We start from the raw sequence: 22,133 nt of genomic DNA on the forward strand, positions 1-22,133 counted from the left end.
GAACATTCAGACCAACTTTCATACAGATCCCATGAAAAGTATGGCCTCTAGAGATGTCACAAGGTTTTTATTATTATTTGACCTACTGACCTAGTTTTTTAAGGCACGTGACCCAATTTCAAACTTGACCTAGATATCATCAAGGTGAACATTCTGACCAATTTTTATGGAGATCCATTCACAAGTATGGCCTCTAGAGAGGTGACAAGGTTTTTCTATTTTTAGACCTACTGACCTAGTTTTTGACCGCACATGACCCTGTTTCGAATTTGACCTAGATATCATCAAGATGAACATTCAGACCAATTTTCATACAGATCCCATGAAAAATATGGCCTCTAGAGAGGTCACAAGGTTTTTCTATTATTTGACCTACTGACCTAGTTTTCGGCGGCACGTGACCCACTTTCGAACTTGACCTAGATATCATCAAGATGAACATTCAGACCAATTTTCATACAGATCCCATGAAAAATATGGCCTCTAGAGAGGTCACAAGGTTTTTCTATTATTTGACCTACTGACCTAGTTTTTGATGGCACATGACCCACTTTCGAACTTGAACTAGATATCATCAAGGTGAACATTCTGACCAATTTTCATGAAGATCTCATGAAATATATGGCCTCTAGAGTGGTCACAAGGTTTTTCTATTTTTAGACCTACTGACCTAGTTTTTGACTGCACGTGACCCACTTTCGATCTTGACCTAGATATCATAAAGATGAACATTCAGACCAACTTTCATACAGATCCATTGAAAAATATGGCCTTTAGAGAGGTCACAAGGTTTTTCTATTATTTGACCTACTGACCTAGTTTTTGATGGCACTTGACCCAGTTTCAAATTTGACTTAGATATCATCAAGGTGAACGTTCTGACCAATTTTCATGAAGATCTCATGAAATATATGGCCTCTAGAGAGGTCACAAGGTTTTTCTATTTTTAGACCTACTGACCTAGTTTTTGAAGGCACGTGACCCAGTTTCGAACCTGACCTAGATATCATCAAGGTGAACATTCTGACCAATTTTCATGAAGATCTTGTGAAATATATGGCCTCTAGAGAGGTCACAAGGTTTTTCTATTTTTAGACCTACTGACCTAGTTTTTGATGGCACGTGACCCAGTTTCGAACTTGACCTAGATATCATCAAGGTGAACATTCTGACCAATTTTCATGAAGATCTTGTGAAATATATGGCCTCTAGAGAGGTCACAAGGTTTTTCTATTTTTAGACCTACTGACCTAGTTTTTGAAGGCACGTGACCCAGTTTCGAACTTGACCTAGATATCATCAAGATGAACATTCTGACCAACTTTCATAAAGATCCCATGAAAAATGTGACCTCTAGAGTGGTCACAAGCAAAAGTTTACGGACGGACGGACGGACGCACGGACGGACGACGGACGACGGACACCGCGCGATCACAAAAGCTCACCTTGTCACTTTGTGACAGGTGAGCTAAAAAAAAACAAAACATTTTTATAGCAGATAACATGAAAAAGAAGACATGTCTCTTATGTCTTCAGCAAGATAACTGAAGAGGTCTACCATACTCCATTGGCCCGAATCATGCTACTAAACTAATTAAAGCAAATGTATTGGGGTCCATGTTTTCCACTTTTCACAGAAAAACGCACCAGTTTCTAACAAAAAGAACATCACAATAACATACCATATGTAATATTTGTTACTGAAATAAAATTGAGCAGATAAATCATGTATCATATAGGGAGAGTTAACTCACCATAAGTATCTGTTTTCCAAAACATCTTATCTGAGTTACACTGAGACCTTTTTTCTTAGTTTTATATTTATTCCTCCACGGTTCAGTGAAGCTGTTCTGAAACAAAGCAGTAACTTACAGAATCTTGTTAATCTAAACATCAGAGAAATTAACTGTAACAAGACAAAGAAAGTTAATATAACAAGAGGCCCAAGTCGCTCACTTGAAGCAGACCTTGACCTAATTAGATCTTGCTTGTGACAAAGTTTTAAAAAAAAATATTAAATTTAAAAAAATGAAAAAACAAAACAAATAGAAGATGCTTTTGTAGAAAAGGGCATGTCTCCCTCAGTGCATAGTCGTATAGGCAAGAAGTCAATAGGAGACAGGAGCAAAAGTCAAAGAGACACTGATGGTTGGCTGCAATAGGGATCATCTACTTCTTGGCATATCTAATCATCCCACTAAGTTTCAACATTCTCGGCCTAGTGGTTCTCAAGTTATGAATTGGAAATGGTATTCCATGTTCAGGCCCCTGTGACCTTGATCTTTGAATGAGTGACCCCTAAATCTGTAGGGATAATCTACTCTACATGTCCAATCACCCTATTAAGTTTCAACATTCCAGTGTTGATGAGTCAGGAGGCATAACGTGTTTAAACTGTCAGTCCATCAATCCCACACTTTCTTGTTTACCTCAACCCTCCAACAGTTTCCATCCAGTTGAAATGTAACTTGGTATCCTAGTACACCATCAACATGAAAAGGACATGCACATATTGTGGTGACTTTCATGTCCTACTATCATTTCTGGAGTTATGGCCCTTTTTAGACTTCTAAATATTACAACTATATTAGAACATTGTGTATTCAGCACCTCCTACAGTTTCAATAGGAGATATAAGGGAATCAAAATATTTTTTGTGGTGGTGGGGAGGGGGAGCAGGAAGGGAAGGTGTAATGTGTGAGAAGTGGGGGGAAGGTAGAACAAGTAGGGGTAGTGGTTAGAAGTGGGGGTTAGAAGGATACTGCTACAAAGAAAAAATATGAGATCGAAGTGTTTTGAGTAGCAAACCATAAAACAGCACTATTACAAAAGCTGACCCAAGTGACCTTCACCATTTAGGTACCAGGCCTATACTAAACAAGAGGACCATGATGGTCCTGCATCGCTCACCTCTTCCCACATGACCAAGTTTTGAGTATGATGTCGTTTTTTCTATTATTTGACATAGTGACCTAGCTTTTGAGCTCATGTGACCCAGTTTTGAACTTGACCTAGATATTATCAAGATAAAAATTTTGACCAATTTTCATGAAGATCCATTGAAAAATATGGTCTCTAGAGAGGTCACAAGGTTTTTCTATTATTTGACCTATTGACCTAGTTTTCGAAGGTACGTGACCCTGTTTTGAACTTTACCTAGATATCATCAAGGTGAACATTCTCACTTATTTTCATGAAGATCTCATGAAAAATATGGCCTCTAGAGAGGTCACAAGGTTTTTCTATTTTTATACCTACTGGCCTAGTTTTTGACCGCACATGACCCAGTTTCGAAAATGACCTAGATATCATCAAGGTGAATATTCAGATCAATTTTCATGAAGATCCATTGAAAAATATGGCCTCTAGAGAGGTCAAAAGATTTTAATAATTTTAGACCTACAGACCTAGTTTTTGACCTCACATGACCCTGTTTCGAATTTGACCTAGATATCATCAAGATGAACATTCAGACCAATTTTCATACAGATCCCATGAAAAATATGGCCTTTAGAGAGGTCACAATGTTTTTCTATTATTTGACCTACTGACCTAGTTTTGATGGCATGTGACCCACTTTCGAACTTGACCTAGATATCATCAAGATGAACATTCAGACCAATTTTTATGGAGATCCATTCACAAGTATGGCCTCCAGAGAGGTCACAAGGTTTTTCTATTTTTTGACCTACTGACCTAGTTTTTGAAGGCACGTGACCAACTTTCGAACTTGACCTAGATATCATCAAGGATAACATTCTGACTAATTTTCATGAAGATCTCATAAAATATATGGCCTCTAGAGAGGTCACAAAGTTTTTCTATTTTTAGACCTACTGACCTAGTTTTTGACCGCACATAACCCAGTTTCGATCCTGACCTAGATGTCATCAAGATGAACATTCAGACCAACTTTCATACAGATCCCATGAAAAATATGGCATTTAGAGAGGTCACAAGGTTTTTCTATTATTTGACCTACTGACCTAGTTTTTGACGGCACGTGACCCAGTTTCGAACTTGATCTAGATATCATCAAGGTGAACATTCTGACCAATATTCATGAAGATCTCATGAAAAATATGGCCTTAAGAGAGGTCACAAGGTTTTTCTATTTTTAGACCTACTGACCTAGTTTTTGACCGCACGTGACCATGTTTCGAACTTGACCTAGATATCATCAAGCTGAACGTTCTGACCAATTTTCATGAAGATCTTGAGAAATATATGGCTTGTAGAGAGGTCACAAGGTTTTTCTATTTTTAGACCTACTGACCTAGTTTTTGAAGGCATGTGACCCAGTTTCGAACTTGACCTAGATATCATCAAGGTGAACATTCTGACCAATTTTCATGAAGATCTTGTGTAATATATGGCCTCTAGAGAGGTCACAAGGTTTTTCTATTTTTAGACCTACTGACCTAGTTTTTGAAGGCACGTGACCCAGTTTCGAACTTGACTTAGATATCATCAAGGTGAACATTCTGACCAATTTTCATGAAGACCTCTAGAGTGGTCACAAGAAAAAGTTTACGGACGGACGCACGCACGCACGCACGCACGCACGGACGGACGACGGACACCGCACGATCACAAAAGCTCACCTTGTCACTTTGTGACAGGTGAGCTAAAAATGTACGCTCCTTCCCAAAATCAAGCTTAGTAACCATAAAGTTAAAAAACTGTGAAAAATGAAAAAATGTTAAAACAAGCAACCATCTTAAATCAAATTTTGATACCTGATATATATAATCTTTTAATGATCCTCTTTTACATATTGGATACAGTACAACCACAATACTCTGGTCCACCATGTAGTCGATATCATGTATTGGATATATAAATGGATGCTGTAGTAAATCCAACATATCTTTTATAGTAACACGAGATGTGCTTGTGAAAGGCGCCATCATTTTGTCAGGTTTATTTGCCATTGTCATTATAAGATTCTTCTGTTGCCACATCTCGTTAACACGGAACCAGCTCTTGTGGGGACGGGAACCTGTATTCATAGATAAATATAGCATAAATATATATACAATATTACTACTCCCATGATGAGTCATAAATGAAGAATTAAATTTCTTGGCCGACCAACATAAGGCACTTTGTGACCGTAATGACCAGTAATACTGGAGCCAAAGGATAGGCAACTGTAAAATGCAGTAATGTAGAAGATTCGAAAGTTTTTTCTGTATTTCTTTTCATCCATTTCCATGGGAAACATGGCTTATTCGCTTAATTCATCTATCAAAAACAGTGACAGCTATTGTCTACAGTTAATGTTCCAGCCTAAACAGCAGCATATTGCTATATTGCTGATAAATAGGCTGTCGACAATACTGTTTTTTCTATAATAAATCTTTACTTTAGTTACAGTATATTCATGAAGTATCAACTTTCAATATATGCTTGTAATGAAATACAGAGAAATGTTACCAAGACTTTCGAACTGTTTGACATCGCTGTATTTAGGATTTACACGAAGGTAATACTGAGCATTCAACCACGCTGATGCTGAAAGTAACAAGAGTATAGATGTATGTTGTGAACACATTTATATTTATACAGGCTTAAGTATGGTTTTCATGGCTGCTTCATTAAAGAATGTCAATGCATTTGGAATCTACCGATCCATATCTCCAAGAAATAGCTACTTGGACAAAAAAATACATGTAGTTTCAAATTATTATTGTAAGTTACTTGATAAAAGTACAATTACTTCTATACATATAAATTATGATCTCAAATGGATTTACTTAAAATTTTCAACTGGATAAAGCTGATATCCTCAGTTAGAAATAAGTAAAAGCATTTTTCTCTTGATTTGCACTTTTAAACATTATTTACTCACATTTAACAGAATGCCTCTAATGTAAAAAGAAAAGTGTTGTTTTTTTTACAGATATAACTCGGCTCTAACATCATAATGCTCAGTTTTGAGGTCAGTCCCAAAAAGTGGCATTTAAATTGGTCCATTTCCAGACTGTGTTCAGAGACAACCAATCAGTTGCCAGAGTTCTGAGTCTGATCTCAAAACTCTGCTGTACTACAACATGATCAGTAAATGCATACTTTCAAGTGCTTTCTGTTTCTGATTCCTCTCCAAGTCCATTCGCTGGCCAATACCGATCTCCTGGTAACGTCTACCTGCTATTCTGTTATTCTGTACCAATGGCACATATTCATGTCCAGATCGATTCCTTAAATGATCAAGTCAGATGTTCTAGCAAACGATAAACTACAAATCTGGCATTTTCACTACGTCATTCATATTTTAACACTTTCAACTGTGCTGATAACTCTAAAAAAATCACTTTTCATTCTTTTATCATCACTTGCAATATATTTAAGAAATACCATAATATATCCAAAGCAATGATTATTGTTGAATAAAATCACTGTTTAAGAGTTTAGATGTGAAGGAAGTATATCATGAGGGCACAGTCTGAATGATATAACAATAGCATCTAAACAGCAAGTAATGATTTCATTCCAAAGCAAGTCAGTGTTCAAAATATATTATTTTGATTTTAACACATTATCAAGGATTACTGTGAAATCATGAACATTCGTGGGGGACTAATTTTCATGGATTTCTTGGTTGAGTCAATCCACGAAATTTAATCCCACCGAACAAGTAAAACTCCCATTCATTTTATGTTCAAAAGTTGAAATCCATGAATTCATATCCCCACGAAATTGCCGATTTGACCCAAACCATGAAATTTCATGCCCACGAAATTTAACGATTTTACAGTATCATGTATAAAATCCTTGATAGCATCAGCCAAATATTTGCCCATTTTGTGTGGATTTCTTAAGTAGTACCAGTATCCCACTATGACGTAATAAATGTAATTGTGATGTACAAACAGTGAATTGTTGAACAGGAAAAAACATCTGATCATGTTGGAATATTTAATCCTATAAATATACTTTGGAATCATTAATATTTGTGGGGGATTTCATGGTTTAGTCAATCCACAAAATTTAATCCTAAATTCATTTCATTATAAAATAACTATAAATTTGACTAAAACCATGAAGTTTTGTGCCCATGAATTAAACCATTTAAAATTCACAAATTAATTTTTATCCAATAAAGATTATAGCCTCAATATATTACAGGCTCATGAGTCTGGTAAAGTGATGAAAATTTTACATGTAATAAATTAACCTCATGATGAACAAGAACTGTCACAGGAGACAGCGCGCTTGACTATTCCGATGCTGGATAGTGAAACTGGGCACATCTGAGGAAGCTGCAGCTGTCACATGAGTGTTTAATGGCTCCAATTAGAATGAAGATATTGAACAATAGCTTGTTTGTTTGTTTGTTTGTTTGTTTGGTTGGGTTTAACGTCGCACCGACACATTTCAGGTCATATGGCGACTTTCCAGCTTTGATGGTGGAGGAAGACCCCAGGTGCCCCTCCGTGCATTATTTCATCACGAGCAGGCACCTGGGTAGAACCACCGACCTTCCGTAAGCCAGCTGGATGGCTTCCTCACATGAAGAATTCAACGCCCCGAATGAGGCTCGAACCCACATCGATGAGGGGCAAGTGATTTGAAGTCAGCGACCTTAACCACTCGGCCACGGAGGCCCCGAACAATAGCTTGAGTCTGTGTCAAAAGTATTAAGTAATAAGAGAGATAAAGAACATTAAATAAGTATAATTATAAGCAAAAAGGGGGATAACTCATGAAATATTGGTGCAAGAGTGATTTTTGCACCTTGTGTCGTATGATGGGGGTGATGGTGTGGAATAACAATTTTAAGTTTGAATCAAATCCATTTAGTAATAACTGAGATAGAGTGAAAGTGCATCAAAACTTAAACCTGAAATTCTTAGTAAAAAAGGGGGATAATTCATGAAATATTGGTGCATGAGTTATGGCCCTTGTGTCATATGATGTGAGTGATGATGTTGAATAACTATTTTAAGTTTGAATCAAATCCATTTAGCAATAACTGAGACAGAGTGAAAGCGCACCCAAATTTTAACCTGAAATTCTAAGTAAAAGGGGGTTATAATTCATGAAATATTGGTGCATGAGTTATGGCCCTTGTGTCATATGATGTGAGTGATGATGTTGAACAACTATTTTAAGTTTGAATCAAATCTATTTGTAATAACTGAGATTGAGTGAAAGTGCATCAAAACTTTAACCTGAAATTCTAAGTAAAAAAGAAGGGGATAATTCATGAAATATTGGTGTGAGAGTTATGACCCTTGTGTCATATGATGCGGGTGGTGATGAGGAATAAATATTTTAAGTTTGAAACAAATCCATCAAGTAATTACAGAGATATAGTGAAAGTGCATCAAATCTTTAACCAAAGTGTGGACATGAAAGGACGCTGACGCAGACGCTAACTTGGATGCCGAGTCGAGTAGGACAGTTCTCCATACTTCATATAGTAGAGAAAATAAATGCTTCTAAAAATAAACTTAAGAGTTAAAGTTAGAAAAAGGTCACACGTTTTTCCTTTTATACTACTGACCTAAAATATTTGAAGCAATAGCACAGCATCAAAACAATGCTAGACTTACTTACCTACAACATTTAAAGTGACATCAAAGTATGAAAACTAGAATTGTCCATTGGACATGGATGCCCCCGCATACTGTACCACCCTCTAAATAGCAAAGTTTTTAGTACAGATCATCTTCATATGAAGGATGTTCAACTAAAAGTTCAAAGCAAATTGTATTCAGATAAAGTTGTGGATCTGAGCAACTTTGAATCAATTCCTTCAAAACGTGTATGAAGAATTGGACACACCAAATTTCTTCACTATGGCATATTTTGTGAAATTAAGAAAGAGCAATAATGCTTTAAAAAATAGCCACAGAGAACAGTCCATTAATTATGGTCACCTTTGCAAAAAGGTCTTTCATCTGTGAAACTTTCAAGCATATCCTTTTTAGAGTGTTTGAGGAGTTGGATGTACAAACCTTCTAAAGGGCCATAACTGAGGTGAAAATAGTCACAGAAAAAAATCTGTCCTTTAAGGTCATCTGCACATCAAGCTTGTTCATCTGTAAAAGTTTGAAGCAAATCAGGCTAGTAGAACAAACAAGACTTTTCTCTATAGTCTATATAGCAAATCTATCAATGGGCCATAACTGTGGTAAAAATTGTCACAGAAAAAAATCCTGCCTTTATGGTCACCTGCACATCAAGCTTGTACATCTGTAAAAGTTTGAAGCAAATCAGGCTTATAGTGTGGGAGGAGTTGGACACACAAGATTTTGTGACGTACATATGGTGGTATGTGTATAGACAATTTACTGACAGCAGCAATGCTATATGTCCCCAACATAAAAGTGTGTGTGTGTGTGTGGGGGTGGGGGCGGGTAACAGTGTCAGACTGGGGGGGGGGGGGGGGGTAACAGTGTCAGACTAACTTACCTACAACATCTGAAGCAATAACACAGTACAAAAACAATGATTATCACCAACAACACTCCTATCACAATCGGCACCTGCAAGAAATGTCATTTTAGGTACATATTTCCATCACATTAGTCTATCAACCTTTAAATGAATCTGCAGAGTGTGGGAAATGCATGTGCTATATGATAATGTATGATGTGATAGACATCATGAATGGCCAAGAACCATGTGTCAATTACCTGTTTGCAATTGTCTCTGACCAAGGAGTGAGCAACCAGGGCTGCCCAGCTTTAAAAGGGACTTTCACATGTACATTTGTATACTGCTAATCTTATTTAACAATTTCAAAATGTTATTCATTGTTGTAATGTACTTTTTTACCAGAACTATTTCAGTCTCATTTTAGCAATTCAGAAAGTGATTTAATTTCCTAGTTATTTAAGATGAAATATTTACACCTTACCCAAATGTAATCCTTCAGGAAAGTTTCAAAATCCATGTTCACATCTGAAGTACATCAAACCTGCAACAATCAAATGACAGATCAGTCTCCAGAAATCAAAAAGCTTAGGATAAAAACTGTTTAGCTCAGGATCAATCCTGTTCAGTTTTGGATCAATACTATTTAGCTTAGGATCAATCATGTTCAGTATAGGACCAATCCTGTTCAGAATCAACCCTGTTTAGTTTAGGTACAATCTTGTTGAGTTTAGGTTCAACCCTGTTTAGTTTAGGATCAATCCTGTTTACTTTAGGATCAATCCTATTTAGTTTAAGGTCAATCCTGTTTAGTTTAATATCACTCCTGTTTAGTTTAGAATCAATCCTGTTTAGTTTAAGGTCAATCCTGTTTAGTTTAAGATCAATCCTGTTTGGTTTAAGGTCAATCCTGTTTAGTAAGGATCAACACTGTTTAGTTTAGAATCAATCCTGTTTAGTTAGGATCAACACTGTTTAGTTTAGAATCAATCCTGTTTAGTTAGGATCAACACTGTTTAGTTTAGAATCAATCCTGTTTAGTTATGATCAACACTGTTTAGTTTAGAATCAATCCTGTTTACTTTTGGATCAATCCTGTTTAGTTTAGAATCAATCCTGTTTAGTTAGGATCAACACTGTTTAGTTTAGAATCAATCCTGTTTACTTTAGGATCAATCCTGTTTACTTTTGGATCAATCCTGTTAAGTTTAAGATCAATCCTGTTTGGTTTAGAATCAATCCTGTTTAGTTAGGATCAACACTGTTTAGTTTAGAATCAATCCTGTTTACTTTTGGATCAATCCTGTTAAGTTTAAGATCAATCCTGTTTGGTTTAGAATCAATCCTGTTTAGTTAGGATCAACACTGTTTAGTTTAGAATCAATCCTGTTTACTTTTGGATCAATCCAGTTTAGTTTAGAATCAATCATGTTTAGATAGGATCAACACTGTTCAGTTTAGAATCAATCCTGTTTAGTTTAAGATCACTCCTGTTTAGTTTAGAATCAATCCTGTTTAGTTTAAGGTCAATCCTGTTTAGTTTAAGATCAATCCTGTTTGGTTTAAGGTCAATCCTGTTTAGTTAGGATCAACACTGTTTAGTTTAGAATCAATCCTGTTTAGTTAGGATCAACACTGTTTAGTTTAGAATCAATCCTGTTTAGTTAGGATCAACACTCTTTAGTTTAGAATCAATCCTGTTTAGTTATGATCAACACTGTTTAGTTTAGAATCAATCCTGTTTACTTTTGGATCAATCTTGTTTAGTTTAGAATCAATACTGTTTAGTTTATGATCAACACTGTTTAGTTAGAATCAATCCTGTTTACTTTTGGATCAATCCTGTTTAGTTTAAGATCAATCCTGTTTGGTTTAGAATCAATCCTGTTTAGTTAGGATCAACACTGTTTAGTTTAGAATCAATCCTGTTTACTTTTGGATCAATCCAGTTTAGTTTAGAATCAATCATGTTTAGTTAGGATCAACACTCTTTAGTTTAGAATCAATCCTGTTTACTTTAGGATCAATCCTGTTTAGTTTATGATCTAGGATCAACCATGTTTAGTTTATGATCAATACTGTTTAGTTTAGAATCAATCCTGTTTAGTTTAAGATCAAACCTGTTTAGTTTATGATCAACCCTGTTTAGTTTAGAATCAACCCTGTTTAGTTTAGAATCAAGTTTTTAGGACCAATCCTGTTTAGTTTAGGATCTATCCTGTTTTGTTTAGGATCAATCCTGTTTAGTTAAGGATCAGTCCTGTTTAGTTAAAGATCAATCCTGAGTAGTTTAGGATCAGTCCTGTATAGTTTAGAATCAATTCTGTTCAGTTTAGAATTAAGCATGTATGTTAGAAAAAAAATGGTAAAACAGACCTTTGTACATGCACTTATAAGCTACTACTCATCAATACTCTTATTTTAGTATTTGCCACAAGGGTATGAGAAAAGACAGGCCAGATTCTCTTTAAATGATGAGCAAGGGAGCTACTGGTACCATTTTTTAACATCTTTGGTAAGACATGGCCAGAGATCGAACCCATGAGTTGTTAAATGTTATATATTTATTTACTTCTTTCATGTAATATCTGTAGTTTGGTTACTTTGGAAACCTTACTTTCTTTTGTATTTTTTAGAATGGTTATGTGATGGAAAGAGCACTAAATGGTGTATATAATATTATTATTAATAATAATAATAATAATAATAATAATCAAGAGCTGTTTGTAAAACACATATAAACCCCATGATGTCCTATTGGTTCAAGTGGGTGTGTACTTTTATGCTGTGACGTTGACCTTTGACAAAATGACCTAAGACAAGAGGGCCATGATGGCCCTATATCGCTCACCTGAGTACCATTGCTCTAAATGATAAGATCAAGTTTTGACAAAGATCACATAGGCATACACATAAAATATCATCAGGATAAACATTTTGTTGTAACAGTCCCTTTTGACCTATGGGTCACATACTAGTCAGGGCCAATTTCAATATCAAGTTTGAGTATCCTACACTCAAATGCTGCATTTTTGTACTAGCATGACTATTTCTTACCCTGGAAGACTTAAATAACATTTAAAACCAATCTCATTAGATTCTGCCAAGTAATAGTCATTTACATGAAATAAAGGGAGGTAATTTGTCATATAATCAGTCAAAAGTTATCTACCCTGATTGTCCGAGACAATCTGATGGCATAAATGACATTTCAAATCAGAACCTTCATTGGTTACCGAGATACATCCATTTTAATTTGAAATAAAGGGAGGTAATTTGACATAAATCAGTCCATGGTTATCTGGCCTGATTGTTTCAGTCCAACATATGACAATAATGAAATTTCAAATGAGTCCTATAAATACTTACTGAGATAAATCCATTTTTATTGAAATCACGGGAGGTAATTAACAATATATTAGAAAAGTATTCATATTGATAAACGTTCAATCAATAGTTATCTAACATGACTATTTCTTACCATGGAAGACAAAAATAACATTTCAAACCAATCTCATTAGAAGCTGCAAGGTATGTTCATTTACACAAAAATAAAGGGAGGTAATTTGTCAAAAATTCAGTCAATATGTATCTTCACTGACTGTCCAAGTCAATCTGATAGCATAAATGAAATTTCCGATCAGTATCTTCATTAGTTATGGAGATATACTCATTTTATTTTGAAATAAGGGAAGGTAATTTAATAAAAAATCAGTCCATAGTTATCTTTCCTGATTGTCTCAGTCCAACTAAAGGAAATAATGAAATTTCAAATGAGTCCTAAAAGTACTTACTGATATAAATCCATTTGGATAACAAAATAGCTAATTCTGGCCCTTTCAGGGGCCATAACTCTGGAACCCATTATAGGATCTGGCAGGTTCAAGAAAGGAACCAAGATCTTATGTTGACACAAGTTTTGTGCAAGTTTGATTAAATTGAAATCATAAGTGAGGCTGCTATTGTGCAGACAAGGTCAAAATAGCTAATTCTGGCCCTATCAGGGGCCATAACATTCGGAACCCATAATGGAATCTGGCCAGTTCAATAAAGGAACTAATATCTTGTGGTGATACAAGTTGTGTGCAAGATTGGTTAAAACAAAACTTGAAACGAAAGTTCATCAAAATAAAAAAAATCTTAAAAAATTCTATTTTATTTTTATTTTTTTCCGAGATGCTCACTTTCAAGCTTTTTATTTTTATTTTTATTCCCTCCTCCCCCTGCTCATTTTTCAAAAATCTCCCATAAAACGAAAAATAAAAAAACTCTGGCCTTAAAGTCAAATCATAAATGAAGCTGCTATTGTGTAGACAAGGTCAAAATAGCTATTTTTGGCCCTTTCAGGGGTCATAACTCTGGAACCCATTAAGGGATCTGGCCGGTTCAAGAAAGGAACCAAGATCTTATGGTGATACAAGTTGTGTGCAAGTTTGGTTAAAATAATATCATAAATTAAGCTGCTATTGTGCAGACAAGGTCAAAATAGCTAATTTTGGCCCTTCAGGGGCCATAACTCTGGAACCCATAATGGGATCTGGCCAGTTCAAGAAAGGAACCGAGATCTTATGGTGATACAAGTTGTGTGCAAGTTTAGTTAAAATAAGATCATAAATGAAACCACTATTGTGCAGACAAGAAATTGTTGACGGACGGACGCACGCATGCACGGATGGACTGACGACGGACAACGGACGAAGGGTGATCACAAAAGCTCACCTTGTCACTATGTGACAGGTGAGCTAAAAAGCAGGGGTCATCCACTGACTACAAGAAACCATCCTATGAAGACTGATAGCCAAAGCTGCGGAAACAATTTTCAGTCTAGGTCACTGTGACTTTGACCTTTTACCTACTACCCTCAAAACAATATGGACCATCTACTTATACAGACAATCATCCTATTAAGTTTGACAACTCTAGGCCAAAGCATTTATTAGTTACTGCCCAGAAACCATTTTCAGTATTAAGGTCTCTGTGGCCTTGACCTTTAACCTACTGAAGCCGAAACAATACATCTACTAACCACAGGTTATCATCCCATGGATTTTTAACATTGTCAGACCAAGCTTTCTCTAATTAATGATAGGAAACCAAATGGTCTATCGACAAACCAACCAAGAGATGGACGGACCGACCAAAGACAGACTGACAATGAGCGAAACACTATACCACTGCACCCCCTCTTCTTCAGTGAGAAAGTTGGTGGGTACATGTCCCATGGGTTGAGTGACTGTTTTTAATACACTGGCTATAGGCCTATAAAGTTCATCAGAAATGTACATGTGCAACAGAAATGTGCAGAATGTGCAAGGATTTTACTTCTAGTTTTCTCACTTGTTTTATTAGACTGAAGCTTTATCATTAAATTTTAGTTAATTTACTTGAAATGTAAATTCATTTGTCCTATTATAGGACCTATGATTGGAGATAAAATTTATTCTATTCTTCTCAAATGAATATACAACAATTCCAAAATATAAAGCCTATTACAGTATTTAACAAAATTTGCATTAAATGCTTCATACATTTAGATATTTTCTTTATGCATCATAAATTTGAAATATTATTACATGACAGCATATTCATATTTCCGATTTATGGTGTGATTTACTATGCACCGTATTTTAATATGAAAGCAATTTACAACATGTGGACACATTAATTTTTCATTGAAGCAATCAAGCAAATCTTTTTGTTGTAGAAATTACAAATGTACCAAATAGTATGAAAACAAAAATGTAAAAGACCATTTCCACATGATCCACTCCTGTCATTGTACATAGTTTCATGACTCTAGGTGAAATATATTTTAAGATATATGCAACACAAACTTTAAGTGCACTTTTCACTAAGTGAAGGACCATAACTCTGGCCTAGCAGAGTGAAAGCCCAAAGAGAACACCAGGCGCACAACTTTGCATTCTATATAACAATCGTTTAATGTTTTATGACTCTAGATCAAGTAGATTTAGAGATACATGGGACACAAACTTTTATTTTTTGACTTAGTCAAGAGCCATAACTCTGATCATGCAAAATGAATAATAAAAAAAAAACCCTCTGAAGCACAAAGAAGCACATGCTGGATAATATTCCTACATGCTTTCATGACTCTAGGTGAAATATTTTTACGATGTTTGCAACACAAACTTTAAGCACTTTATGTGTAATGTTCACTAAGTCAAGGACCATAACTCTGGTCTGGTTGAGTGAAATCCCAAACAGAACACCAGGACAAGAACTGTGGGATGGACAGATGAAAGACGGATGGCCAAATGAACTGGGGACTTTTCGGGAGTAGAAATATCAGCATGAATGAGATATGCCTATCATCATACAACTGGAAGGCAATGAAATAAATTCAGATTATGTAAAAACTATCACGTTTTCTTATTGGTCAGCTAACACCTGTTATGAGCTACCATGTTCGAATGTGGTAATTAACACAAACACACATGATAACTATCACATTCGCACCTGTTAGATGACCAATGAGAAAAGGTGATAGTGATAGCTATCACATACAAACGTGATAGTTATCCTATTTATTAAGCACGTGTTAATTACCACGTTTGCACATGGAAGCTAACACATACGCAGGTGATGCGAACATGTGCGCACGTGATAAATAAAACATTTTTCCTATGTCCCCTCTATGCCACTGTACATATTGTATAGAAAATATTAAAGCAATTTTGTGCAATAAATCTATTGTGAAAATCTGTTCGATTAAAAACAGCCTATTTGTTATGCGAGAAGATGAACTGATTAATTTTATGCTGACATTGTTTAGAAAATATAAAGACTATATCTATATTAAACAAGAGTGCCAGAATGTCACAAAATACATCACAGCAAATTTCTTTACACTAGCACCTGTATTTACAAATGGAATTTTAATTTTGTGGTAGTAACTATTGTAATTCTTTTGTTTTTCTAAATCCACATAAAAACTCCTTATCAGGTAGAATTACCTTAAAATACACCTAAAATTTGAAAGTAACATCTATGTTGTACCACAGAAAAGTGGTCTTGGTTTTTCCCTACGGTCAATTATAAAAAAGTTACAATATAAGTTATTTATAGTAACAACTAAGGGAAGTTAATCTTTTTTTTTAAAAAAAAAATCCCCCCCAAAAAATTGTAAGTCCACACAAAAATCCTTACCAGGTAGAGATAGGTCAAAATACACCTCAGAATTGGATGTAACATGCATGTTGTACTACAGAAAAGTGGTCTCGATTTTTCCCTCAACTAGTAATGAAAAAGTTACAATACAAGCTATTTATAGTAACAATGAAGGGAAGTAATTCTAAAGAAGGGACCTGCGCATGACACTTCGTCTCATGATGGTGTACAATTGTGCCAAGTTACATCAAAATCCCTCCATGCATGAAGAAGAAATGCTTCGGACAAAGTCATTCTTGTATCTGACCTTTGGCCTCTAAGTGTGACCTTGACCTTAGACCTAGGGACCTGGTTCTTGCGAACGACACTCCGTCTCATGATGGTGAACAACTGTGCCAAGTTTCATCAAAATCCCTCTATGCATGAAGAAGATATGTTCCGGACAAAGTCTGTGGACGCCGTACGCCCACCCGCCTGCCCGCCAGGCCCCGGCGTTCCCACAATACGTCCCGTTTTTCAAACGAGCGTATAAAAAGATTTGGTAAGATATGGCCCATTTGTTATAATGTGAAAAGATCAATTACTGTCAAACTTTGACAGTCAAAGACATATAATAACATGTCTCTGATTAAGTCAGTCAAGTGTAGGATTGATTAATTGGAAGATTTATGAACGTTGATTTTCAATTTCTTCATTAATTTTGTCCAAATATTATGCAGATACAGTATAGAAAATCAAAAAAGGTATGCAATTTTGTGGAATAAATTTATGTTAAAAATATTTGATTAAAAATGGCCATTTGTTATAATGTTGTGTATATCTTTGGAATGATGAAAATGTTTCTTTTAATCTGTTAAAGTGTTGTTTGGGAAACTATAAGGATCTTACATGCCTGCCTATGTAAAATGGCAATTTCCCTACCTGAGGGACAGTGCAGAATGGAAAACTATATCCAAGCTGTCCCGAGGGTTGGGAAAACAGCTATCTTACACATTTTTCTTGCCTATCACGTTCAAAACAGATTGTGGACACAAATAGATTTGGGTATTTCCTGACTTAGTGCAAGCTATTTTAGACAAGGTTTTTTCCTAGGGAAAGACAGGAATGTCTATTCCCGGCGCGTGCTCGGACAAATTATACTTTCCCCTCTAGGTAGGCAAAAACAGTTTGTTCAAAATTGGAGTGGTATTGTCCATAGTATGTCTAGACATGATTATTATGTTAGATTTAAAGCTCAGAACTTAAATATGAAAAATATTTTGACATTGTTGAGAATGAATATCTGAGAAAACTCTTTACATGTTTTAGGCTATCGTCACATGCCCTTGCAATTGAAACTGGAAGATATGATTGTGGGACTTGATAGAACAAATAGGATGTGTAGAAATTGTAACTTCAACCTTGTCTAGTCTGAATATCACTTTTTATTGACTTGTTCAAAGTACATGTATAACCATATTCGCACTAAATTTATACCAAATATTAACCTATTCAAAAGACTGATCAATGTCTTCAAATAAGATGAAAACTGTATTAGGAATTTGTAAATACCTGAAAGAAGCATAATTATAATGTAAGGAATCCAGATCTATAATTCTATTCTTCAATAACTGTGATAATGAAGATGCTTTGTGATAAATTGCATAATTTACTGTATATTATATATGGTTTCATTTATAAAGACCTTAACAACTTAGAGTAAGGCAAATGTTTATTTCAGAAATTTTCACATGTTGTTTATTGTCAAAACCTTTACTGATTGTTAGGTTAGCAAATTAATGCATTTATATTTCAACACTTGAGTCTATTTCTGTCATATCAAAAGGTGTTGATTAAATCACAACACCTGTGAAGAGTTTGAAATATTAACTTACAATGAAATTAATGACTTTTTGTCAAATAGTAATATAATAAAAAACATTATCATAGAAAAAATCTTTAATCATTAAGAAGTCACAAAACAAATTCCATTGATTAAGGACGTACCGGTATGCTAGAATTTGGTGTGAAAATTTTCCCAATTATAACAGAATTTCTTTAAACTTTGGATATTGAAGGACAATCATCTAAGAAACAAAAAAATGCAATAAAAATCATAGGTCACCGGTATCGAAAAAGAGTTATCAGCCCTTGAAAACGGCATTTCCCCCAAAAATGACGTTTTCAAGGGCAGATAACTCTTTTTCGATACCGGTGACCTATAATTTTTATTGCATTTTTTTGTTTCTTAGATGATTGTCCTTCAATATCCAAAGTTTAAAGAAATTCTGTTATTGGGAAAATTTTCGCCCATCTCATATACAGGGAATTCTAGCGTACGCCTTTAAGTTGACTATATTACTATAAATTTAGGGTAGCCTACCATTTATAGTAGTATGGTTAGTAAAGTAACAGTTATCTTCATAAATGTCCTAACAACCTAAGAAATAAAGAATATAATGAACATTAATATTTCACAATATCTTCAGTATATTAAATATTGGGTGTGAGCACAGGTAGCAATATTGTACCTAGGATACAATATGGGTCCATGAGCCATATACACTTAAATATATTACAATTGTTATGTTATCTAAGAAAAAAAATGCCAAAAAGTCACTTTGAAAATTGTTTGCCCCTGTGACAATGAGCCATTAGAAAGATGATCATGAGCATTTTGACCTGTACATTGCTTCCAGGTCCGTAATTTAAAAAAAAAAAAATTCTTTACAAATGGGTTGGCCGTCTTTTGGGCAAGTGAATACTCTTTCAGAAAAATCTTACTTCAAAGACCAGTTGCAAACCATTTACGCACAGCGAGCTAGCAACAGCGTAAAAATGATAGTGTTTTCTCTATCAGAATAAATCCCACACATTTTCCGCACCAAAGTTTTCCCACCTGTGGGTGTTTGTAAAAATGTGGGGGGGTGAGTGAAAAGTCTTGGAGTTGGGTGTAGTACACAGTTAATAATGATAGGATAGTGTTAATAGAGTACCTCCTTTTGAAGAGTTTCAATGTACTAAACCACATTATGCATCTGGTAGTTAAGTACGACAAATTTTGATTTCCTTATTTCGATTTTTTCTAGTAAGTTTACTTCTTTCAAATTGATAGATTTATTGTACATAAAATGTATAAAAAATCATTCACTGCATGCGATGAAGGAGACATTACATTTGTATGCATGTGACATATCACGATATTGGGTTTTCCTCGTGAAAGGTTATTTATAGAATAGTAGCTCTATTTTGCTTTATTAATTTAATTTTAATATTGTTAAGAATTTTAGTAGTTTCATTGTGCAAGTGTAACCATTTCCTTAGCTCGCATAAAGCAAAACTAAAATTATACTGATCAGAAAAATGTCTTGATGCTGGTGAGAGGCTTAATTATGCTTTCCTACGGAGTTGAAGGCGGTTCAAATTCTGGTACTCATTGCGTTGTACTTGGAGGAACACTTATAAAATGATTTCTCAGCATCAGTTTTTTTCAATGGTACCACATAAACTGCTGGGGGTAAGGTATAACTGGTTTTAAATGTTCTTAAAATGGGGTCGCTCAAAAACCTCGATGTACAATGCTTATGTTCATTGCTACAAAGCGACGGTAAATAAAATTAAACTTTACCTTTTTTACTCCATGATCCCAGTGGCTCAAAAATATACCCAAAGATACTGAAGGAGATGGTGCGGCATACCCAACCTACATACCAAACTTACCCTACCTCTACCCCTAACTATCTATCTATCTACCTACCTACCTACCTGTCTATCTATGCACGCCCTCTTTTCGAGTATTACCTGCAGGTACGCGTCTATGCAAGAGATAAAAAAGAAGAAATGTACAGGGGGATAAAAGTAATACTAATGTATTCGAGAAGTACTGAAAATCAAGATGACAGTGTTATCAAAAAAAAGACTATACAGTTGAAATAGATAAAAAAAAAACCAGTATTTTTCACATTAGATCGTATGAGAACATTTGGTCACTCTATGTCTGAATTGTTCCGGGGTAGGGACCTGCACAACCTCAGGTGGATGAGAGTAACATAGAACTATATTGACTGGGAAGAAAGAGACTTTGCAATAATTACAGGATGTAAGAATCTGCTTGTAAGAGAAGGGGTGCATGTGTCTAGTGAAGCGGGTATGAGTACGTATTCAAGATGGGGTCTGACTAGAGTTTTGTAAGTTAACTCTTTAACGTTTGGTTTTTAGTAGGGCTGTTCTTTTTCAGGAAGTTAAGAGTTTGACTTGATTTGGTTCTGACCTGGTTAACATGTTCATTCGAGTTAATGTCTGAGGAGATAGTGATATTTTGCATCACTTAATGTTTCAAGGGTTTGGCCATGGAGTGAGTATTTGAACCCACATATATATTGGTTTTGTGACCTATAGTGATATTTATCACAGTACATTTTGAGGGGTTAAAATCCGTGTCCCATTTGCTCTCCCAGACCTGTAACCAGGTCCTGTCAAGGTCTTATTGAAGGATTCTTTCAGGAAAAGAGTTTTTGACGGTGATGTAAATAGCATTGTCGTCATCAAATAACCGGACCTGTGAAACAGTATTTTCAGGCAGGTCATTTATGTACAGTTGAAAGAGAAGATGACCTGGAACAGACTCCGGATGTTACTGGGATTTCATCTGATGTTACCCCATCAAGTAAGACTGACTAGCGCCGGCCTTTCAGGAAGGATTTGACCCATTGCAAAGTGTTGCCCTGGACGCCATGTTGATGAAGTTTAAAAAGAAGCTTTAGGTGTTTGTTTTGGACAAGTCAGCTGGCATGGTACCAATGGAGTAACATGGTGACTAGTGGGGCGATTTTGACACACAAATATTTAAGGACAATCGGTTTTAAATCATCAGTGCCACGAGCTTTGTCAGTTTTTGGGTTGACAGTAATTTTTGGACACCTTAAACACCAACAGTGACTTGGCATTATTGGATATTTACTCTTTAAGTTTTGAGGTAAGGCATTGCTAAAGAAAGTTTGTACTTTCATTTTACACACTTGGCCTAATTGTAGAGGTGACATTGATGTAAATACTGATTAATACATCCGCTTTGACCTTACTGTCTGTGTAGAGTTCACCATTCTCTAACAGCGGATCGATACCCTGTGAATCCGGTTTTGCACTTTTTGTTAATTATTTTTACGAGAAAAGTTTTTACCTGTTTAAGGGTTATCTAAATCTATTTGATCAGTATGGGATTCAAGGATATGTTCTACATAATCATTATATGCCTGTTTGATGTTTCTACGGACTTGGTTTCTGAAATTGTTATGATGTTGCTTGACCTTTAGACTTGCATTCTTTTTAAGCTTTTGGTATAACATGTTTCTTTTCCTTATTTGGCGTTTTATGCTTGGGTAATCCAGGGAAGGATTGGCTTTGAACCTATTCTTTTAGTTGGGATGAATAGTTTCATTCTTCATGTAGTACTTCCTTAAATTCTGACAATAAGTCCTCTACTGACTTTGTATTATAACCTAATAAGGATGGGGACTTGGATTCAATAAACTGCTGAAACTTAAGCAAATATGATTTTCTGTATAAGGGAATTAAACTGGGGTTTTATTTGTTTAACCTAGGTTTCACATCCGATAATAGGTGTATGATTTTATGAT

At 35.3% G+C, this 22,133-nt stretch overlaps 1 protein-coding gene across 2 annotated transcripts in view; it reads right to left on the bottom strand.

Moving 5' to 3' along the window:
* LOC123529816 (slowpoke-binding protein-like) overlaps window positions 1-22,133 on the bottom strand; it is a 35,169-nt gene that overhangs the window by 10,123 nt on the left and 2,913 nt on the right. Inside the window, exons 2-7 of one of the 2 annotated variants that reach the window (XM_053521184.1) lie at window positions 9,872-9,931; window positions 9,424-9,497; window positions 6,076-6,203; window positions 5,440-5,517; window positions 4,740-5,002; window positions 1,755-1,850 (exon numbers count right to left, since the gene is read on the bottom strand). In XM_053521184.1, coding sequence (XP_053377159.1) covers window positions 1,755-1,850; window positions 4,740-5,002; window positions 5,440-5,517; window positions 6,076-6,203; window positions 9,424-9,497; window positions 9,872-9,907 — 675 coding nt within the window. In that variant the 5' untranslated portion in view covers window positions 9,908-9,931. Of the gene's footprint in view, window positions 1-1,754; window positions 1,851-4,739; window positions 5,003-5,439; window positions 5,518-6,075; window positions 6,204-9,423; window positions 9,498-9,871; window positions 9,932-22,133 lie in introns of those variants that run through there. The other variant, XM_053521185.1, reaches the window with a different exon arrangement.

This window comes from Mercenaria mercenaria, chromosome 13, assembly GCF_021730395.1.
Source record: "Mercenaria mercenaria strain notata chromosome 13, MADL_Memer_1, whole genome shotgun sequence".
Taxonomy (NCBI): domain Eukaryota; kingdom Metazoa; phylum Mollusca; class Bivalvia; order Venerida; family Veneridae; genus Mercenaria; species Mercenaria mercenaria.